Here is a 24,706-nt window from a genome sequence, read left to right on the forward strand (position 1 = left end):
TGTTGCAGCGCAGCAGAATAAAAAGTCCAATTTATTTTGAACTTTTAGAATTGAGTTGGGAACAGTGACCTTTCAATATGGCGTCCTAGACATGCCCAACTTTGTCAATCTTTCCAAATCTACTTCTTTTCACATCCTGACGTGTTTTTTTTCTTTAGGTTCCATTATAAGCATTATAGATGTTTGAGAAATATTTTAAGAATGCACTCTAGAGATTGGGGAGATGGACTGGTCACACCCCAGAAATGATGCCAACAACAGAGCTAGACAGACCTTAGATTGGAGACATAGATTTGTCACACCCCAAGAAAAGATGCCAACAGTGCTAGACAGGCCTTAGATTGGGGAGATGGATTGGTCACACTCTAGAAAAGATGCCAACAACAGAGCTAGACAGGCCTTAGATTGGAGACATAGATTAGTCACACCCCAAGAAAAGATGCCAACAGTGCTAGACAGGCCTTAGATTGGGGAGATGGATTGGTCACACTCTAGAAAAGATGCCAACAACAGAGCTAGACAGACCTTAGATTGGAGACATAGATTGATCACACCCCAAGAAAAGATGCCAACAGTGCTAGACAGGCCTTAGATTGGGGAGATGGATTGGTCACACTCTAGAAAAGATGCCAACAACAGAGCTAGACAGGCCTTAGATTGGAGACATAGATTGGTCACACCCCAAGAAAAGATGCCAACAGTGCTAGACAGGCCTTAGATTGGGGAGATGGATTGGTCACACCTTAAGAAAAAGATGCCAACAAACAAGGCTAGACAGGCCTTAGATTGGATACATGAATTGGTCACACCTTAAGGAAAAGATGCCAACAACAGAGCTAGACAGGCCTTAGATTGGAGACATGGATTGGTCACACCCCAGAAAAAGATGCCAACAACAGTGCTAGACAGACCATAGATTGGAGATATGGATTGGCCACACCTTAAGAAAAGGTGCCAACAACAGAGTTAGAAAGACCCTAGATTGGAGACATAGATTGGTCACACCTTAAGAAAAGATGCCAACAACAGTGCTAGACAGACCATAGATTGGAGATATGGATTGGCCACACCTTAAGAAAAGGTGCCAACAACAGAGTTAGAAAGACCCTAGATTGGAGACATAGATTGGTCACACCTTAAGAAAAGATGCCAACAACAGAGTTAGACAGACCCTAGATTGGAATTCCTAGGGCGCAAGACTCGGAGGAAGGCCATAAAAGAACATGGTGACGCAGTTTATAAATGAAGCTAAGAGAAATGGAAAGAGTTAAGAAGCCATTAGAGAAACTGGCAAGAGACCGTGGAGAGTGACCTCGTTTGACTGAAGAAAGCCACAATTGAAGAGAGACGGAAAGAAAACTGAAATAGATCGCCGGCGGACTACGGCTTTGTCTGCGTGAGATGTGGAAAAATATGCAGGTCGCAACTGGGTTTGCGTAGTCATGTGAAACATTGTACTCATCCTTGATTGAAGACATTACCATAAGCTCCATTAAGGGAACAAAGAACTAATCATGGTGATAATAATGATGAAGATGATGATGATGATAGCGATTATGATATCACCATATTTTTTTTTCCTCCTCGCTTTTAATTTTGTTACTGAATTTAATTTCTTTAAGAACCTAAACAAGATTTTTTTAAAAATAACGTTTTAGTGCCAACATTCCTACAGAAAGTTAAAAAATTTGTAATCCTTAAAAATGATGTCATAGATTTCTGATTTCGTTTTTATTGAATATGAAACTTGTGAAGAAAAACTTCCGGTTCAAGATACAGGAACCAAAATGGGCAATGAGAGAAAAAGATTTTTAATTTGTAGAGCTCTTCAAAATCTAGGACGTCTGGCACAACAAAAGATCACCACTTCATTTCACCTTTAAGGTGAGTTACTAGACAAAAAGATTTTGAGCTCCTCTATGAATTAGAATGTTTACCACTTGGTGAAAACTTTGAGACCTTGAATCAGACAGCTAGAAGAAGAAAAAGTTTAAATAAGACAATGTCTTCCATTCCGAAGATGATGGACGAATGCGGTGCACATGACGACGTAACCACAAGCCCAGTTGCGACCTGCCTATTGCAAACAAAGCCGTTGTCTGTAGCGAATCTATTTAAGTTTTCGTTGTCTGTCGCGAATCTATTTACGTTTTCGTTGTCTGTGCCTGTCTTTGACAAGGGCTGTTTATTTTGGGTCTCAAATTCTTTTCCAGTGACCCTCGTGAGTGCTCTACAGTGGTCTTTTTTAGAGGCCATCTACTGTCAATTGCTCACAGTTAGTGAAAAAGGGGGCCTCCTTTGATCTTTATGTCGCTTCCAACGAGGGGTGGGAAGACATCTGCTACGCCGTACTCCTTTAAGCTCGCTATTAGATCGCCTTTGGTGTGCTGTTATCTGCCTTGATGGATAACTGTCCGACTAACATAGTTGTAGAATGGTAAGTATTGTTTACTGCTCACATAAAACTCTGCCTTATGCCCACAGCGTTTTTGGTTGCCTACAAATGAGAACATCATGGTTCTCACCACATTTTTGTATGTCTCTGGAACCTGGGTACTTTATATGAGGCATCAATGGCACCTCAAACAACTCCATCAAAGGTGCTTTTGCTCCATAATGAGAATACGCTGGCAAGACTACCTTACAGATAATCACGTACAGTTAGATAACTAATATACTAGATAATTAGTTGTATGCAAAATAAAAAAGTTTCAGAATTACGATAATATACTATTTTTATCCTTTAAAAAATACAAAGACACTTCAATAAAAATCTTGTTTCTTATGCTGGGACAAAGACCACTAAGTCTACATTCTTTCCCTGTGTTATTTCTAATTAGTCTAAGAATGACTGCGTGTAGACTTTGAAAAAAAAATAGAAGTGTAGGATTTAAATTACCAGCCTGTGCAAAGGGTGAGAACCTACCAGTGGAGTAGATAGGGATTCGGGGGCCCCGGGGGGCTTGACCTTTTAGGGGCCCCTGCATTTTGACATTCGACATCATGACATGAGATAATGTACTTAATAAATATATAAGTCAAAATTCCAATTAGTACAGTATATAAATAACATTAAAGTTAAAGCCCAGTGTTCGATCTATGGGACTTATGGGAACTAACAATTACATTGTATTCTTCTTTGGCTGCCAGCAGTTTTCCTTTTGCATATTCTATATTTGTATTAATTAATTATTTTAAAAAAAAAGAGAAATAAAATATGAATCTTTAGTTTACTATATTATTGCAAAAATATACAAGATATTGATTTCTATTGATCTTGTTTTTATTCAAACCTTGAGACTGATACGATATTGATGAATACCTGGCTTCAGATATATATAGCATCTAATTAGCATTCGGAGGCGCGGTGGCTGAGCGGTAAAGCACTTGGCTTCCGAACTGTGGGGCTCGGGTTCGAATCCTGGTGAAGACTAGGATTTTTTTCATTTCGGGATCTTTGGGTGCCTCAAAGTCCATCCAGCTCTAATGGGTACTAACATTAGTTGACATTAGCTTACATTAGGGAAAGTAAAGGCAGTTGGTCGTTGTGCTGGCCACATGACACCCTCGTTAAACATAGGCCACAACAAACAGATGACCTTTACATCATCTGCCCTATAGATCGCAAGGTCTGAAAGGGGTTGTTGTTGTTGCTTTTTTTTTACTTTAATTAGCATTCACCATCGTATTGCTTGTTTCTACTTCCAGGAATGAGTATCTGCACACAGGAAAGTATTCTGGTCAACAGTAACGACAGCGCCTCGAGCTACATCCAGATGAAAAGCATGAAGCTTCTCAACATGGTGCTCCTCGTCTCCGTGCCCTCCGTATTCATCGTCTTTGGCACCGTGGGCAACCTGGTCAACCTGACGGTCCTGTTCCGCAGGGCCTTCTCCAAGAAGATCACCTGCACGGCCATCACGCTGCGCTTCCTGGCCTACGTGGACCTTGCGGTCCTATGGACCTCGGTCAGCAGGCTGTTTATCATGGGCCTCTACGACTTTGACTTCAGGTCGACGTCACTTAACGTCTGTAGGTGAGTAGGCAGGTTGGGTTAGCCATAAACCAGCAGGATGTTTATCAGAGGCATCTACGACTTAACGTCTGTAGGTTAGTAGGCAGATTGGGTTAGTCATAAACCAGCAGGATGTTTATCATAGGCATCTACGACTTAACGTCTAGTAGGCAGACTGGGTTAGTCATAAACCAGCAGGATGTTTATCATAGGCATCTACAACTTAACGTCTGTAGGCTAGTAGGCAGACTGGGTTAGTCATAAACCAGCAGGATGTTTATCATAGGCATCTACGACTTAACGTCTGTAGGCTAGTAGGCAGACTGGGTTAGTCATAAACCAGCAGGATGTTTATCATAGGCATCTACAACTTAACGTCTGTAGGCTAGTAGGCAGCCTGGGTTAGTCATAAACCAGCAGGATGTTTATCATAGGCATCTACAACTTAACGTCTGTAGGTGAGTAGGCAGACTGGGTTAGTCATAAACCAGCAGGATGTTTATCATAGGCATCTACAACTTAACGTCTGTAGGCTAGTAGGCAGACTGGGTTAGTCATAAACCAGCAGGATGTTTATCATAGGCATCTACAACTTAACGTCTGTAGGTGAGTAGACAGATTAGGTTAGTCATAAACCAGCAGGATGTTTATCATAGGCATCTACAACTTAACGTCTGTAGGTGAGTAGACAGATTAGGTTAGTCATAAACCAGCAGGATGTTTATCATAGGCATCTACAACTTAACGTCTGTAGGTGAGTAGACAGATTAGGTTAGTCATAAACCAGCAGGATGTTTATCATAGGCATCTACAACTTAACGTCTGTAGGTGAGTAGACAGATTAGGTTAGTCATAAACCAGCAGGATGTTTATCATAGGCATCTACAACTTAACGTCTGTAGGTGAGTAGACAGATTAGGTTAGTCATAAACCAGCAGGATGTTTGTCATAGACATCTACAACTTAACGTCTGTAGGTGAGTAGACAGATTAGGTTAGTCATAAACCAGCAGTATTTTTGTCATAGGCATCTACAACTTAACGTCTGTAGGTGAGTAGACAGATTGGGTTAGTAAAAAAAAAACAGCAGCATGTTTATCATAGGCATCTACCACTTAACGTCTGTAGGTTAGTAGGCAGATTAGGTTAGTCATAAATCATCAGTCTGTTTATCATGGACATCTATGACTTTGACTTCAGGTCGACGTTATTTAACTCTTTTTCTCCAGTAGTTATGAAATTATTCATTTTGCTCATTTATGTCATTATTATGTATTCTCTTTTTATATAACGCGAATTCAATTTTATAAAACCACAAAATAATTTAATTTAATATGGTCAAATTAACGTTGGTATCGTCAGTTAGGAGAGGAAGAGCCAATATAACTGTAGGTAGGTAGGCAGATGGTGTTAGTCATAAACGCCAGCCCTTTTAGTACTAATAGTAGATTTATCTTTTCGTAAAGGATACAAGAAAAATACCATTCATTTGGTCGCTGGAGGTGAAAGGTGAAATGGTTTCATGTTTTAGGTACCTCTCAGCCCTGTCTTAGAAGATAAATGTCACTGCAAACACTGACTATATCACTGACAAGCAAAATTTAAAAAAAAACTTTTTAAAAAGAAAAACAAAGTTTATCTAAAGGGGAAGAACTCCGTCCTTAAAACTATATAAATACCAATAATGTAGAAGTTATTTCTCTTATTCGATATCATACAACATAGTTCATTATCAATAACTAATTAACTAATTAAATACTTTATTGATTCATGTTTTGTTAGGTGCAATAAATAAGTAGGCCCTATCAACCTGATCAGAGAATGCGCTAGGGACAAATAGAGTTAACAATTATTTAAGGGGACTAAACCAAACAAATTTGAAAATATCTGTGAATGCTAAAGTATATTTAGTCTCCCTTAATGCTATTAAACAAAATAATGAATCGACAGTAATTAGTTGTCTAAATGGTTAGTTGTTGTTTTTTTTTATTCATTCGTGTCTTGTCTATGTCGATGACTAGGCCTACTTGTGCAAAGTTTCAGCTTAATCTGAGAATGGGTGTGGGAGAAACACACTTTTTACCAAACAGATAGAGTGAGTTGATATAGGTTTGTAAAAAAGCTACAACAAAGATTAAGATAACTTTGAAAATTGTTTTTTTTTAATTGTTGTCAAAAAAAACCTTGTCTACGTTTTACCAAGCTCGCAGTCACACCTGCAATATTTTAAGTTTCATTATCTCTGCCTGGTTTGTGGCATCCGAGATTGGTTATGGACATCAAAGGATAAAGGGCTTACTAATGAACTCCTGTGTGTTAACAAGCAGGGTTTATAAGCAAACACATGAATTGCTGATTGTATAATTTGTTCTTGATCTCTCGTGCTTCAGTGAACAGAATATTTAAATATTACAGATGAGAAATTACTTTTTTTTTAACGTAACCCTAGCAATGTAACACTAGCTATAAAACTGCATTTCTTGCAACGCGCAGAGTCTTATGTCATCTGCTGTAGCAGAAGAAATACAACCAGACCTTGACCTTGTAGGTGGATGTATTCATTGGTCACACAAATCAACAACCACACTCCACAGTCTAGTGCGATGTTAGAAATGTCGTTCACAGTTTTCTGTCCACATGTGGATTAAACCAAACCATCTCAATGGAGGTCACAATTTTTTATTGGAAGCTTTTATTAAGCTTCCATTAAGATACTTCTCTGACATTTAAATATTCGCTGGATAGCTCATTCGCATCCGTTAAAGGCACTTTTGTACTTGTATTTTCCATAACAGTTAGTTTTCAATCCATTGAATACACTTTAAAATTACTTCAAAATGTATGACCTAAAATTCACATGTGCAAGAACCAAATTTGAAGCAATCGTTACTAAAGGTTTGGCCCCAATATAAATAAAATGAAATTATTTCCAGCTTATGATACAATTTCTTGTTGCACCCGTCTATGGAAATCTTTTTTTTTTAAAAAGCAAATTCGTCGATTTAGAACATAACAGAATTTAAGGCTATGGAAAGACCTACTGATTAGCTTTAAAGCATTTGGTGGGGAGACTATTTTAATTTTATCCTGCTTTGAAAACATATTTCTTTCCAAAAGAGAAGCGCCAGGCCATAATCAAAAGCTTCTTTGAAGATCCGTATTCTGAATTGTGGCTGCATTTTGTACATAAAATTGAGACTCTGTTTCATGCAGAAGTTCATTGTATTGAGAGACAGAATGTCAGTGCACTTGAAGTATCTTCTGCCATTATATTGAGAGACAGTATTCCAGTGCACTTAAAGTATCTTCTGCCATTGTATTGAGAGACAGAATGTCAGTGCACTTGAAGTATCTTCTGCCATTGTATTGAGAGACAGACTGTCAGTGCACTTCAAGTATCTTCTACCATTCTATTGAGAGACAGACGTCAGTGCACTTGAAGTATCTTCTACCATTGAGGACATATGGTTCAGAAATTCTACGAAAAGAAGCATGAAATCTTGAAAAGGTTACACCTCAACGAAGTACGCTTGAATGACGCGAGGTGGTTAGAAAAAGTAAAACAACAACAATTGTAAACTTTAACGCCAAGTACCGGGTATTTCACAGAGAGCGGCCTATTGACAGTTTAACGCTTTTAGAAAGATAATCTATCTTGGAAAAAGTTTGAGTTAAAAGTCTTTCAAATGTTGTATACGTAGGCCTACACTGTGTGTACAATGTGTAGTGTGTACATTGTTTCTGTTGTGTGTACGTTGTTTCTGTTGTGTGTACGTTGTTTGTGTAGTGTGTACATTGTGTGTGTAGTGTGTGCATTGTGTGCGTGTGTTTACGTTGTGTGTGTAGTGTGTGCATTGTGTGCGTGTGTTTAAGTTGTGTGTGTAGTGTGTACATTGTGTGTAGTATGTACATTGTGTGTGTAGAGTGTATATTTTGTGTGTAGTGTGTACATTGTGTGTGTAGAGTGTATATTTTGTGTGTAGTGTGTACATTGTGTGTGTAGTGTGTACACTGTGTGTAGTGTGTACATTGTGTGTGTAGTATGTACATTGTGTGTGCAGTGTGTACATTGTGTGTGTGTGTGTGTAGTGTGTGCATTGTGTGTGTAATGTGTACATTGTGTGTGTAGTGTGTACATTGTGTGTGTAGTGTGTACATTGTGTGCGTAGTGTGTACATTGTGTGTGTAGTGTGTACATTGTGTGTGTAGTGTGTACATTGTGTGTGTGTAGTGTGTACATTGTGTGTGTAGTGTACATTGTGTGTGTAGTGTGTACATTGTGTGTGTAGTATGTACATTGTGTGTGTGTCTACGTTGTGTATGTAGTGTGTGCATTGTGTGTGTCTGTGTGTCTACGTTGTGTGTGTAGTGTGTGCATTGTGTGTGTGTGTCTACGTTGTGTATGTAGTGTGTACATTGTGTGTGTAGTGTGTACAATGTGTGTGTAGTATGTACATTGTGTGTGTAGTGTGTACAATGTGTGTGTAGTGTGTACAATGTGTGTGTAGTATGTACATTGTGTGTGTAGAGTGTACAATGTGTGTGTAGTGTGTACATTGTGTGTGTAGTGTGTACATTGTGTGTGTGTAGTGTGTACATTGTGTGTGTAGTGTACATTGTGTGTGTAGTGTGTACATTGTGTGTGTAGTATGTACATTGTGTGTGTGTCTACGTTGTGTATGTAGTGTGTGCATTGTGTGTGTCTGTGTGTCTACGTTGTGTGTGTAGTGTGTGCATTGTGTGTGTGTGTCTACGTTGTGTATGTAGTGTGTACATTGTGTGTGTAGTGTGTACAATGTGTGTGTAGTATGTACATTGTGTGTGTAGTGTGTACAATGTGTGTGTAGTGTGTACAATGTGTGTGTAGTATGTACATTGTGTGTGTAGAGTGTACAATGTGTGTGTAGTGTGTACAATGTGTGTGTAGTGTGTACAATGTGTGTGTAGTATGTACATTGTGTGTGTAGTGTGTACAATGTGTGTAGTGTGTACAATGTGTGTGTAGTATGTACATTGTGTGTGTAGAGTGTACAATGTGTGTGTAGTGTGTACAATGTGTGTGTAGAGTGTACAATGTGTGTGTAGTGTGTACAATGTGTGTGTAGTATGTACATTGTGTGTGTAGTGTGTACAATGTGTGTGTAGTATGTACATTGTGTGTAGAGTGTACAATGTGTGTGTAGTGTGTACATTGTGTGTGTAGTGTGTACAATGTGTGTGTAGTATGTACATTGTGTGTGTAGTGTGTACATTGTGTGTGTAGTGTGTACATTGTGTGTGTAGTGTACATTGTGTGTGTAGTATGTACATTGTGTGTGTAGAGTGTACAATGTGTGTGTAGTGTGTACAATGTGTGTGTAGAGTGTACAATGTGTGTGTAGTGTGTACAATGTGTGTGTAGTGTGTACAATGTGTGTGTAGTATGTACATTGTGTGTGTAGTGTGTACAATGTGTGTGTAGTATGTACATTGTGTGTAGAGTGTACAATGTGTGTGTAGTGTGTACATTGTGTGTGTAGTGTGTACAATGTGTGTGTAGTATGTACATTGTGTGTGTAGTGTGTACATTGTGTGTGTAGTGTGTACATTGTGTGTGTAGTATGTACATTGTGTGTGTGTCTACGTTGTGTATGTAGTGTGTGCATTGTGTGTGTGTCTGTGTGTCTACGTTGTGTGTGTAGTGTGTGCATTGTGTGTGTAGTGTGTACAATGTGTGTGTAGTATGTACATTGTGTGTGTAGTGTGTACAATGTGTGTGTAGTGTGTACAATGTGTGTGTAGAGTGTACAATGTGTGTGTAGTGTGTACAATGTGTGTGTAGTATGTACATTGTGTGTGTAGTGTGTACAATGTGTGTGTAGTGTGTACAATGTGTGTGTAGTATGTACATTGTGTGTGTAGAGTGTACAATGTGTGTGTAGTGTGTACAATGTGTGTGTAGAGTGTACAATGTGTGTGTAGTGTGTACAATGTGTGTGTAGTGTGTACAATGTGTGTGTAGTATGTACATTGTGTGTGTAGTGTGTACAATGTGTGTGTAGTATGTACATTGTGTGTGTAGAGTGTACAATGTGTGTGTAGTGTGTACATTGTGTGTGTAGTGTGTACAATGTGTGTGTAGTATGTACATTGTGTGTGTAGTGTGTACATTGTGTGTGTAGTGTGTACATTGTGTGTGTAGTGTACATTGTGTGTGTAGTGTGTACATTGTGTGTGTAGTATGTACATTGTATGTGTGTCTACGTTGTGTATGTAGTGTGTGCATTGTGTGTGTGTCTGTGTGTCTACGTTGTGTGTGTAGTGTGTGCATTGTGTGTGTAATGTGTACAATGTGTGTGTAGTGTGTACATTGTGTGTGTAGTGTGTACAATGTGTGTGTAGTATGTACATTGTGTGTGTAGTGTGTACAATGTGTGTGTAGTGTGTACAATGTGTGTGTAGTATGTACATTGTGTGTGTAGAGTGTACAATGTGTGTGTAGTGTGTACAATGTGTGTGTAGTATGTACATTGTGTGTGTAGAGTGTACAATGTGTGTGTAGTGTGTACAATGTGTGTGTAGAGTGTACAATGTGTGTGTAGTGTGTACAATGTGTGTGTAGTGTGTACAATGTGTGTGTAGTATGTACATTGTGTGTGTAGTGTGTACAATGTGTGTGTTGTATGTACATTGTGTGTGTAGAGTGTACAATGTGTGTGTAGTGTGTACATTGTGTGTGTAGAGTGTACAATGTGTGTGTAGTATGTACATTGTGTGTGTAGAGTGTACAATGTGTGTGTAGTATGTACATTGTGTGTGTAGTGTGTACAATGTGTGTGTAGTATGTACATTGTGTGTGTAGAGTGTACACTGTGATGTATTGAAAAAAGTCTATGTCGATGAAAACAATATTTCTCAAAATAAAAAGTTGGCCTGTTCTTTTTATGTCCCAAGGTTGACATGTGTCCCGCTTGCGTTCCCCAAATATCTGGTCACCTTATTCTAATTATTAGCTAGTGACTAGTGTGGAGTCACAGGTCAAATAAGATTAGTTAAAAAGATTTTATTAAAAAAAAATAATACACTTCAAGATTAGCATACAGAACTATCTAAATATTTCATAGATCACCTTCATCTTTTTTCATCTATCTCTTAGTCTGTTGAAACATTGGGGCACCACACAAGATCTGTTGACCGTTTTTCTCCAATCCTCTTTGTCTTTTGCCTTGGAGAGAATCTCTTCCAATGACAGGCCTGTCTATTCATTTATGTTGTCTTCCCATCACTTTCTCTGTCTGCCTCTTCTTTTTCCTGATATTGATCCCTGGAGGAAGGTCTTTGTGAGCACTAAAGACCCGTGTAATATTTTAGCTTGCGTTTGTTGGCACTAGTAAGTAGGTCATCGTGGGGTCCAATTGCTGTAGTAATCCTGTTTCTAATCTCTTCATTTGTGCTGCTGTCTTTGTATCTTTCACAGATACTCCTTCTTAATCTTAGCATACATCATTTCCCCTTACATATATACAAACTCTACTCTCGTAATCTTTGAATATAAAGTTGTAATTACCCTATTTACTGTTAGAGCAAGGGGGGATTAGCTCATCACCAGATTGCCTGCCTGCATTAAGCAAAGCAAGAAATATTTTTTTTATTATTTAAATTTTTTCGATGGACAGGCGCAGATAAGCCAGGCGTAGCATGTCTAAATGATTTGTGTCCCTTGCCACCCTGTCTGATCTCCGCTGAGGTCCCCAGGGGCCATCAGGTAACGCGGCGTAAAGTTTGACCGACGTTATCATGAGAGGTCGGAAACTCGAGCTTAGATATTTCTCCAAACTCTTAGGCGTATGTCGGTAGATCCCTAGATATACGCCTACCCAATGCCGGATTTAAGTACGCGGCGCCCCTAGGGAAGATTTTGTCAAGCCCTCTACTCTCTTTCGAAACTTTAATAAAATTAGAAAGATCTTAATGAATGCTACAGCAATGCTACGTTTGAGAACTTGTGTATTTAGTATCGTATGCTTTCTCTTTTTTTTTCTTATTTAGTATAAAGATGGGGGAGGGGGGTGTTGTTGTTTGGGGGGGGGGGGGGTTAGGCCCCCTCTTTCGAATGTGAGACCGTGGACATCTGCACTATATGCAGTGCCTTACATCCAGCCCTTTCGTCATCTAAGAAGAAAATGTTTCTGGACATGACTGTATCAAATAAAAAGTGATGACCAACCTACGGCCAGCGGGTTAAAACCTGCCCATGACGCAGTGCTATCCAGATCCTCAAAACGTCTACCCACAGTGCATAATAGGGCCGCTCGGCGCGTGGAAAGTTATATAGCCTCCCACCAAGTCAAAAACTAGTTGATTATCACGGAACTATGTAAAGCGTAACTCTTTGAAGTTTGAAGATAGTATTATACAATGGATGGGTTCTGATGACAGATGAGAGTAGGCCTATGACTGAACTATGAAAATTGTATCTCGTTGAAGTTTTATAGTTTCAACATGCAGGATACAGTTTTGATAAATTCGGCATCATTTTTATGTATACATTTTTTTGTGGGCTATTTTTATTGTTTTTGTTTACGACTGAAACCAAAATGTATCTGGTTATAATCAAAGACAAGGTTGGGGAATTGTATAATAAACATTCAAATGATTAATTTTCAATTAATTTATATTCAGTATTGATTTGAAATTTAAGTATTGGATTCCTATCCATCATTCTCGAGCTAGATTTGTGTACGTCATTTTACTCAACTTCAGATTTGTACCTCCACATGTGGCTGGCGAGACCACTGTGACCCCCGGAATGTTCGGCTGCACACTGGGCAGGTTATTCCAGCTGGAGCTAGTCTCATTGGCCTTGCTTTTCTTTTTTTTTTTTTTTGTGACGCTTTTTCTTCTGCCATCGCTGTTTTCTTGTCCATCTGCAAATTGTGCGCCAGTTTTCACAGCGCGGCGCCATGATGCTCTATCATGTGCTTCTGTCTCTCAGGTGGCTGGGTTAATGCAGAAGTCTTTCAGAGAAGCTTTGAGGGTGTTCCTTGAAGCGTTTTTCTTTTTGTCCATCTTGTGAGCGCTTCCTTTCCATTAATTGGCCATACAAAAGTCTTTTAAGGATGCGAGAGTCTTCCATTCTGCAGATGTAGCCTGCCTATCGCAGCTGAAAAATGCATCAGGATTGTGTGGATGTTTTGAAGGACCGCTCTTCGAATATATCTGGTATTATTTCTTTCGATTTGAAATTCAGTATTTTGTTCTGAGATAGGTCATGTGGAAGTGGGTTCAGTTTTTTTGCATGTTTTCCAAATACTGCCCACGTTTCTGAGGCATAGGGAGGACGTCATCTCGGTAGACCCTAGCTTTGTGCTTGTGGTTATACCTCGTCTGTTCTAAATATTTTTAGACAGTCTGCCATAGGATGCACTGAGGTTTTGTGTCTCCTGGCGTTGCTAAATCTTTTATGAATGTTTGTATACTTTAGGACAAACGGTATGTAAGTAAAGAACCATTTCATACAACAGGGCAGATAATGTCAACGCCATCTGTTTATCAGGATTACAGTTAACGAGGGTTCATGTGGCCAGCACAACAACCAACCATCTTTACTTTCCCCCAACTAGTGTCAGGTCACAGTCAGGTACCCTTCAGAGTTGGGCTAAGTAATAGGGGTCTTAATGATCCCGAAATTTAAACTCGCCTGGATTCGAACCTGAAATACACAGGTTCAGAAGTCAAGCGCTTTACCATTTAGAAATGAACTATAATTGTTTTCTATGAAAATGGGAAGTTAGGTTTAAAATTAAATAAAATTACGTTTAAAATCAATAGGAAATTTTGTATTTTATGAGGTGTTTTATCTCAACAAATCTGTTGTTGTTTTTTTCCTTAGATAAATAATTAGTTGTTTTTTTTTTTTCTCATTTCTCCTGATAATCTGAACAAGTGACATGACTAATCACCTCATTACAAATGTTGTGAGTGCCTGGCGTGACAATACCACGCTAATCAATAATGTATTTAACCACTACAAAGTCGCAACTAGATGTGCCTGTCAGATGACGAAGTGACAAGAGTCAAGGACGTTTTCAGTCTAGTAATTATCGTCTGCCGTTAATGGCATGTTACGGTCGATTAATTCATCCCTCTGTGCCGCGTGACTCAGGCCAACGACTTTATCCCTAAAGACAAGGCGTTGATGCTAAAAGCTGGTAAAAAAGTTCTCAAGTTTGAGTGAAATGAAATCAAAACAATTATTTAAGCAAAAGTATACAAACCTAACAAAGAACAAGAATTATGTTCAGATATGGGAGGCGCAGTGGCTGAGTAGTATAGTGCGGCCCCCTCAAATCACAGGTCCCGGGTTCAAATCCTGGTGAATAATGGTTATTTTTAATCGGATTCCTTGCACGCCTCTGACTCCACCCAGCTAATGGATACCTGACATTTTTTGGGGGGAAAAGTAAAGGTCGTTGTGCTGGCCACATTACACTCTCGTTAGCCGTGGGCCACAGAAAAAAATGACCTTTACATCATCTGTCCCATAGATGGCTAGGTCTGAAAGAGGGGAACGTGTTCAGATATTCTAATTTTTTTTTTTTTATTTTTCTTCATTAATTTAATGCAGCGTTTCTCAAACTGGGGAGCGCCCCTAGTTTTTTTGTGTGGGTGTGTGCGTTGAGTCGAAACCGGTCCATACCAATTCAATACCAATTCAATACCAATTCAATACCAATTCAATAACAATTTTTCAAAAATATAAATATTTAAAGAAAGAGAAGTTGTCTCATCTTCTTCAAAGTTCACTTACTTGACTTATTCCTGTGCACCCCCAAGGGGGGAGTATAGGGCCGCAACCACACATCTCCACCGAACTCAATTTTGAGCTATTTTCCTCATCTGCTCCCATGCTCTAAGTAAGACATTTAAAAATGTATTCAGTCAAAAATGCAAAAATATGGGACACTCCAAAGACATTTTGAACCACGACTTTAGCTCGACATTTGTTATGTGAGAGGGTCGAATTTACCCCTCCTCCCCCCCTCCTCTCTAGTTCATCATTATCTTGTCTACGTTTACCTAGCACCCGGTCAACAACGTCTTACTTGGCACTCCATGACAGACATACGTTCGCTATATTTACCTCGAATGTGACTCCCATATTGGCCAGTGCTGTCTCCTTCTTTATTAAATGTATTTTGAAATACGCGTAAGCCTTCTCACCCCTTTTTGAAACAACATTTTTTAGATTAAGATTACTAAGGCATTATGTCTATCGGTGTACACGATAGGAGTACAACCCTGTGACCCGCCACGGACCTCCATCTTCTCCAGATCATTGCTTGCTAGGAACTTGTTGCCTCTCAAATACCATTATTTTTCTTGTATACGAAATATTTTACAAGCAAACTACAAAACAAGCAAAACATATAAAATACTTTTTAAAAAAAAGCTTTTATTAAGCGTACTTGTATCAATTAGTCATGTAATTAAATTTAAAATAGGTCCAGGCTAACAATAAAAAAGTATTAGTAAAAATAAATTTTATAAAAAAAGGGAACGACCTGAATTCGAACTTGTTGGCTAAAGCCTTCTCAGGATTCCTATGCAAACGCGCTAACCACTCTTCTAGCGTAGTCTATGAACATGGAAGATTGTATAGTTATCTATTGTTTCTATTTCATTTGCGTGCCTAAGACGACAGCCTAATATAAAGGGGGCTAATTCCGATTATACCACCAGTTCAGTCAAGTGCTATTTCATTCCCTTGTTTGAAATACCAAACAAAGTAACTTGTTAACTAATTGGTTAATTTTTTAAATTGATTCTTGTGTAGTCAGTTAAAAGAAATAATTGTGTGAAATTTCAGCTTGATCCGAGAGTGGGTGTATGAGAAATAACCAGACAAACAGACACACTGACAGACAGACAGAGTGAGTTGATATAAGCTTTATAAAAAATAATTTTAATAAGAAAAACAAAAGGTTGTATTACGTATATCAATTAGTTTGGATCAGTCATTGCGGCCTAGAGTTCTTAGTTTCATATCAAAATTAATGAATAGTATATAGCCTATGTATATATAAATAATAATATGAATAGTTTAAAAAAGGAAATAAAAAACAAAAACTTAGTTTTAGATTTTTTTAAAGTAAGATCATTCTTGTAACGCATTGTAAAGCAGATCCACTTAATATACCACGTATCATGGAGGCTGACAATTATATTCATTCATTAAGAATATGGGTCAGAATGTTGGTCATTATGGCGCCGGCTCGTGTCTCGTACGTTGACGAGGCATGATGGTATTCAGAACTTCCGGCTGCTGCACTGTTTGTCATATGTTTTCCATGTTTCGGATGTTCCTTCAGAGTTGAAGATAATTTACTTCCTAGTTCAAACCTCCCGCAGGACGACAGGGGATGAGAACTGGCAGGGTTTGAACCCGGGACCATCGATAAGTCCGAGCGACAGTCCAGCGAGCAAACCTCACTACCACTCAGCCATCCGCATCTGAGCCACTTGGGTTTTACTAGTTGCAGCAATGTCGAGTTCCTGTGACCGGCAATGTGATTCCTTGTTGTAGTCTCTACTTTGTCACTTGTAATGTTTGTATTCAGTCTGATAACGTTGTGGGTGGGCAACACGAGGCGCCACGAATCTCCGCCTTTGACTGCTGCCTATCAAGTGTCACTTTCAACACTTATATTTGAAATATGAAACCTTTTAGGAAGCTAACAAAAACAGAGCCTTGACATCTAATGTGACACGACAAGAAAAGACACACAGCAACATAAACCTGGGAGGAAAGAAATCTCTATAGAAAGTATTAAATTAGATGCAGTTGTTTTTTTTTTCAACCCTTAAAAGCAATACAAAAAGTTTCGAGCTTTGTATTTGACTGTCATGTACTGTGCCAAATGTACTGTGCCAAATTTAAGGCAGATTTCACAAAGCATTAGCCTAGGACGTCCGCTATTTTTAAGGCCATTGACCTATTTATCTAAAAGATATTTTTTTAACATGCATTAATAGGGATTTGTTACTAAAAGAGTGATTATTTTGCTCTCAATAACTAATAGATGTTAAGAGTTCTTTTTTTTTTAAAGGAAAGTATAAATCTACAACACTTTATAATATTCTAATGGTAGATTTCTCAACTAACGAATTATGTCTGCGTCTAATAGAATTTGTGAAGTACAACAATCTCTTGCTGGCTAACTCATTAGGATGCCACTAAAAGTCGCGAGGATGGCTGCCTGGTCGTGCTGTTTGCGCGCTGGACTGTCGTTCGGATTTATCGACGGTCGAGGGTTCAAACCCTGCCAGCTCCCATCCCCCCGTCGTCCTGCGGGAGGTTTGGACTAGGAAGTAAACTATCTTCAACTCTGAAGGAACATCCAAAACATGTCAAACATTTGACAAACAAAACAAACAATAACCACAAGGCACAGTCCCAAGGGACAACCACCACAACCAGATCGACTATATCATGGCGCAGCAGCGTTTATAAGGCAGCATCCAGAGATGCTGAAAAAAGAGATTATTAGAGACATGGTTATTACAGCGATTAGACCCCACGATGGCCTACTAAATATTATTTTTAAACAGCGCTAATTAAAACTATATGTTCAGGGCTCGCAGAGACCTTCCTTCAGGGGCAGTAGCAGGAGAAAGAAGAAGAGGCAGACAAAGAAAGTGATGGGAGGACAACATCATAGAATGGATGGGCATGCCATTAAAAGAGGTTCTATCTAAGGCAAAAGAAAGAGAGGAAAGACGGTCGACCAATCTTGTGTGGTACCCTAATGGTTCAACAGACTAAGGGGTAGGTGAGGTGAATGAAAGACCTTTAAAGTTAGATCTGGAAGAAGATACGCCAAATGACCAACGATGACCAACAATGACCAACCAATATTCATTTCCCAACGATATACATCAACTGTCAAATTTCTAGGAAAATCGTTAGAGCCGTTTTCAAGAACCGAGTCCACCCATTCAGTTTTTTGTTTCCACGAAGTTATGAGCTTGATAGAGGTATTGTAAAATACGAAATAGCTGCGTGAATGCACGTCTTTGTGTGTAGAAAGAAAAGTTACTGAATTTTTAGTCCATTAATCTGGTACATTCCATTACAAAGTTAACAGTGTTAAAACACTGCCATCGTGCAGTAGGTCTGTAAATCGAAAGCCCCCGTGGAATGTATTATGGCTGATGTCACGGTTGCCAAGGACGAACCAATGGAACACATTTTCATCTTGATGCGTCTAGATCTAAGTACAAGCACTCAGCAATCTGGCAGGTATAAACAGGTCACTGTGATCTAACCCACACGACTCAACAAACCTGATAGGTTTAAATGTTTCGATTACAGATGGCGCGACGATTCAATTACTGCTGACGATTTGTAAATGCAGAAGTCTAGTGATGAAACAAAGGAAAAACAAGCAAAATGTGAAAATACTTTAAAAAAAAAAACAAATCTCATTTACAACTATCTCTTTCAATATTTTAGCATTTATTTCCCTTTTTCGTTGTTAAACATTAAAAAATAACAATAATTAATTGACTAATTGGTAAAAAGTGATTAGTTCGTGTTTTGTTAGTTAATAAACGGTACACTAAATGATTGTGTAAAGTATCAACTTGATCCGAGATTTGGTTGTGGCCAAAATAACGTTTTCTAAATGTTTACCAGGCAGACAGAGTTGATCTAAGCTTTGTAAGAATCTCAACCATGGCAGTTGTCAGGTTCTGGGCAGCTCGTTTCGCTACATTGACGAAAGCTGTAAAAATCTCAACCATGGCAGTTGTCAGGTTCTGGGCAGCTCGTTTCGCTACATTGACGAAAGCTGTAAGAATCTCAACCATGGCAGTTGTCAGGTTCTGGGCAGCTCGTTTCGCTACATTGACGAAAGCTGTAAGAATCTCAACCATGGCAGTTGTCAGGTTCTGGGCAGCTCGTTTCGCTACATTAACGAAAGCTGTAAGAATCTCAACCACGGCAGTTGTCAGGTTCTGTGCAGCTCGTTTCGCTACATTGACGAAAGCTGTGAAAATCTCAACCATGGCAGTTGTCAGGTTCTGTGCAGCTCGTTTCGCTACATTGACGTAATAATTCAACCATGGCAGTTGTCAGGTTCTGGGCAGCTCGGTTCGCTACATTGACGAAAGTTGTCATAAGTTACGTCGTAAAATCATCTTTTCGTAGCGGTTGTGTTTCGTCACAAATAAGACGTCATCAGAATAATGGTACGACAATCTGGAGAAAATAGATAGTTTTTACGAGAAAAAGACGAGTTGCCGCTCTGTCTGGGCACTTGACACATTGACCGCAGATGGATTTTTGAAACGATGAACTTTGTTCAATCTGACAAAAAAAGATCATCCTCACATGGTCCAGGAACTGAACACCTTGCCACCTAGGTGCCACAGAGGCTCGGTTCCTTTTGACTTTATAACTTTTTTAATAACTCTTGCTGTTAACCATACTTCTGACTTCTGGCAGCTTCAGTAGTCACGTCCACTAATTTCTCCCAAGGATGAGAAGATCCCCTGTGATGTTTGAAACTTCTATGACAGGACTTCACCAGTGGTGGCCCCTTGCATGCTCCTCGTAGCTTTTCTGATTTCCAAAACTTCTGTTTGTACCGCGAATAAATTCCAAGATTTTGAGCGGTATCCGATGTGTCGGTAGACTCGTCAGCGGCAATAGTCAACATTTCGCTATCCGATTTGTCTGTTAGTTTTGAAGGGATGCAAATTTTTACCCATATCTTTCACTCGCCTTGTAATCGTCATGAGAAAGCATCCAACAGCATTCTTCTTTGCCGGAATCATTTCTTCCATCATTTTTGCTGTAAGCATTTTTTTATGCATTCGCCCTTGGAAAATGGCTTCATGTCTCCACATACAATGTGAGCAACTCTGTAGCTAGCATTAAAGCCGACTCATTTTCTTGTCTCTTTTTGGTAAATATTCTCGTCAATCCTCCACTCCAGGCGTAATCTATTAGTTGCGTCTCAAACCAAGAGTGCCGCATTATTTATTTATGTGTTTGGTTTCATCAAGCTCTTTGATGTTCTGCTGTAATAAGACCCACTCTTTCTTATAAAACCAATATGGTGACTTGTCGGTAAAAATTCGTTTACTTAGAGAATTTTTTTTTTCAAACTTCTTTTTTAGTGGATTGGGGATTTTAACACTTTGTGCCGACGTTTTGGCGGGCCGGACGGAACCACATCGCGGTTGGATGTGGACCGCGGGCCGTATTTTGGGCATTGCTGTTTTAAACAAACAAACAAATATTAATGAATTTAAAGACACAAACATGAAACAGAAAAAAAATGTTTAGCCAATAGTTTCTTTTACACGAGTCTCGGAAATTTACTGTCGGGCCAAATAATAGCACAGTTGTAGGCTATTTGTTTTTAATGATCATTATTTAAGTGCTGCTAAATCTGGCTGACACACATCCACTGTTGTTATTATATCAATATAGTTTGAATATTTATTTTACTTGATAATGACAAAACAGATGGGCGTTCTGAAAAAATTGTTTATGAGTTGGGCGCTCAAAATAGATTGACAGTATCGCCCATCTTTAATGTCAAGGAAATTAACTTGAACTGGTGTCTGAAGTCAAGACTGGTCTAGTCAGGTTTAAGCTTTTAATAAGTGGGTTGTAGCCCTAGAGATGAAACATTAAAATTAGTTATTATGCGAAAATTACAGTAGAATGTCAACACAGACAACACTTACACTGAATTTAATGGCTAAAGCACTGTTTATAAGTGTAACAATACACTGGGGAAAAAATGAATTTGTAAAGAAGGATCTGAGAAGATCAATGTGTAAAGAAAAAAAAAAAGATTGTCAAAAGCGTTGTCTGCAGGAAGTCTATTGAAGTTCACTCTTCGCCATCTACGCTTGACTGTTGCAGTTGCAATTCTTTTGTTCGGAAATATTCACCCCGCGTCCTTAGTAAGAGATCTTCAGTTGCCTCTTTCGGAAGCCGTTTGTTGGCGAGTTAAACCAAGTTGGCGTCTTTTTTAAAGCGTTTCTAGGGGAGGGAGCTATATCCTTTCAACTCGCCTTCGTCAAACTGTGATCTCCCAGAATGATAGATGCGCTGCCCAGCTGTCAATAGTATTCACTAGAGCATCGCTATCTCTAAATGTTGACTTGCCATCGTATGTCCATGATGGAGCTCTGGTCTCTTTGGGAAAACGTTCGTGGAGCTCTATGTCTCTGAGACATAGAAAGGCTGAGAGATCTACCCATGTCTCAGAGACATACAGAAGGGCTGAGAGATCCACTCATTTGTAGCCTATGGATGGCAGTATTTTTTCTTGGTGAACGTAGATATCAAGTCCGAAGCATGGTTGCTTGCTGACGTCCAAAATCGCTGTTAGCTACATTTGTATATGTTACCGGTTAAGTGCAAAATCCGGCAGTCTAGAGAATGCCTAGGTATCCTAAATGATTTCTTCATTTCCTTCTTTGCCTAGACATTGTATAGAATAACTAAAACTGCTTAAGGCAAAATGTTAAGTGATGATTGGAAGCATTTCATTAATACTATTTCTATTCGCCAATAATGTCTAAGTTTGCATGCTTTGTACAACTTAATTGTACCAGGTCAAAACTTGATACAAAGGATCTTGCACATTGTGTTGTATGAAAGGCGAAAGACAATAGGTCTATTATGTAATCAAGGCAAATACTGAGAAGTAAATCACTTGACGAGATATTGATCAAGCTGACAACACTTCATGTTGTGATGTTCGTAGAAAACACAAGGAGTTCATTTATCATATCAAACTAGTAAAGTAAAGTAAAGTTCCTCTTTCAGACCTTATGGTCTGATGATGGTCATCTCTCTGTAGCCTACGGTTAACAAGGGTGTCATGTGGCCAGCACAACGACCAACCGCCTTTACTTTTCCTTAACTATTGTCAGGTACCCATTAGGTCTGGGTGGAGGCGCCCGAAGATCCCGAAATTAAAAATCCCAGTCTTCACCAGGATTCGGTCCTCGGTTCGGAAGCCAAGCGCTTTACCGCTCAGCCACCGCGCCTCGCGTCAAAGAAGACTTCAATGCAATTCTTTTTTTTTTTGTCTCAAATATATACACACATATTTCGTCATTAAAAAGAAGTATTTATAAACGTAATAATTAATTTGACAGCCTAGGACTTACTAACATTATTCATTACATACTTAGTAAGTCTAGTGTTTAACGTTCACTTTGTCTGGGTTTTATTTTCTGTTCTCCTTGGTGAAGTCTTCTCTTATATAATACAGACGTTACTTCAAAAAAGAAGATGATTACCTCTTCTCTCTTTTATTGTCCTCCTATGGGTTTGAACGTGCCTGATAATTTCAGTCTCACGGCGTTTTGTTCTCTACATAAGATAATTTAGAAAAAGTTAGAAATGCATTATAAACGCGTACAATTAGAATGTGTAGACCTTTCTTTGCTTTATCGGCAGATTTTTTTAAATTTTTCGTTTCATAAGTTAAGAAAACTTCTTAGATCATTATTATATTTAATATGTATTTAAAAAGAAAATAACAGAAATATTTCAAACTAAGAGAAGCATTTAAAAGTTGATGAATTACTTTGATTCTCTTTTGCTGTTGCGTGTAGACAGTTTTACCCACTTTAATGTTTCGGCTTTTTTAAATTACAAAGCTTATATCAATTCACTCTGTCTGTCTTGTAAAAAAGTTTGTACACGTTATTTCTCCGACACCCAATCTCGGATCAGGCTGAAATTTTGCACGATTATCTCTTTTAACTGACAACATAAGAAGAAATTTAAAAAAAACAAAAAAACTAATTAGCTCATCAACTAGTGGTAACAATTTTTTGTTTGTTTTGGTATGTCGAACAAGGGAAAGAAATAGTACTTAACTGAGGTGGTGGTATAAGCTGAATTAGTCCCCTTTGTAGGTCGCGGGCTTTAAATTAAATTTGAAACAAACAATAGATAACTATGCAAACTTCTTTTTCATACCTCCCTAGCAAGCTGGTAAGGAATATCGGCCTGAGCAGGCTTGTCATGAGTTTGAAATCTTTCCACATTTTTGGTTAATAAATGCTTTTAAAAAAAAACGGAAAATTCACCCAGCTATCCCAGCTACCCCAACTACCCCAGCTATCCCAGCTATCCCAGCTACCCCTTCTAGCCCAGCTATCCCAGCTACCCCAGCTATCCCAGCTACCCCTTCTAGCCCAGCTATCCCAGCTATCCCAGCTACCCCAGCTATCCCAGCTACCCCAGCTACCCCAGTTACCCCAGCTACCCCAGCTACCCCAGCTATCCCAGCTACCCCAGTTACCCCAGCTAGCCCAGCTAGCCCAGCTACCCCAGCTATCCCAGCTACCCCAGCTATCCCAGCTACCCCAGCTGGTATCCAGCTAGCCCAGCTACCCCGGCTACCCCAGCTACCCCAGCTATCCCAGCTACCCCAGCTACCCCAGCTATCCCAGCTACCCCAGCTATCTCTTTCTTTCACCCTCCCCTCCCCTATTTTCCCAACTGATCCGGATACATGATAGGATCGTGGCGAATTGAGAAAGCTCAAAGCATAACAAAAAATGTTGGTCTACGTCATTGGTCTTCCATGGGGACGCTAGCGACGCTCCGGGGGGAAGGGGACGATTACATTAGATTGGGGGGGGGGCGCTGATCATAGCGTATTGAGAAAGCTAAAAGGCATGAATATTCGCTATGGTTCAAATATGTCTAATCGCACAGATTCATTGGTGTTAGTCTAGAAAAAACTAGATCTATTAGAAACGTAATTACATAACTGACTAATTGACACAAATCAATTCGTATAAGCATTGCTTTTTTTTTTTTAATTATGTCAATGTATTTCACGTTTATCATTTTAGTCTGCTTAGAAGAAAGTAAATAATTTGTATTTACTAATGTATTTTAGGCCTACTGTTTTAAAATACGATCTATACATTAAAAAACAAATTTAAAAATTTAAAGATAGAAATTGCACCTACCATGGGGTATTAAGACATGGGCCTACAGAGGGAATTTTCGTAAGAAGAAATCCTATTGTTTATTAAAGTTTTTTTTTTCCCACTCATTTATATTTAATGTATTGATAATATCTTTCTAAATTAGACATTTTTTAAATAGGATGATATGGTACCGTTCATATATTTGTCACTTGCCGGTAACATATACTTATCCATTCATCTCTAAGTTGGTGTCTGTTTCAGAACACATAAATTCTGGCACTTCTTCTCTTTGACCGTTTCGAACTGGACGATAGTGCTCCTGGCCTTCACCCGTTACATCCGAATGACCTACCCATTTCGAGTCCACATTATGTTCTCACAGTGCCGGATCTACCTCGCCCTGACCGTCATCTTCCTGCTGGCGGCCTCAACTTGTTTGGTCTACTACAAGAACTACACCGAGTAATGTTCTGATTGCCCTGTGTGTCTCATTGTGCATGTGTGTCTCAATGTATGTGTGTCTCAATGTGCATGTGTCTCTCAATGTGCAGGTGTGTCTCAATGTGCATGTGTGTCTCAATGTGCATGTGTGTCTCAATGTGCGTGTGTGTCTCAATGTGCGTGTGTGTCTCAATGTGCATGTGTGTCTCAATGTGCATGTGTGTCTAAATGTGCGTGTGTGTCTCAATGTGCATGTGTGTCTCAATGTGCGTGTGTGTCTCAATGT

General features: G+C 39.1%; 1 protein-coding gene across 1 annotated transcript; it reads left to right on the top strand.

The window, feature by feature from the left end:
- The first annotated feature begins 1,766 nt into the window (after positions 1–1,766).
- Positions 1,767–24,479, top strand: LOC129925908 (uncharacterized). The gene is made up of 3 exons (XM_056027426.1): positions 1,767–1,884; positions 3,709–4,036; positions 24,241–24,479. Exons 2-3 carry the CDS (start codon positions 3,711–3,713, stop codon positions 24,443–24,445), a joined length of 531 nt encoding a protein of 176 aa, XP_055883401.1. The 5' UTR covers positions 1,767–1,884; positions 3,709–3,710; the 3' UTR covers positions 24,446–24,479.
- The last annotated feature ends 227 nt before the right edge of the window (positions 24,480–24,706 follow it).

Source organism: Biomphalaria glabrata, chromosome 4 (assembly GCF_947242115.1).
Source record: "Biomphalaria glabrata chromosome 4, xgBioGlab47.1, whole genome shotgun sequence".
In the NCBI taxonomy this organism is placed as follows: domain Eukaryota; kingdom Metazoa; phylum Mollusca; class Gastropoda; family Planorbidae; genus Biomphalaria; species Biomphalaria glabrata.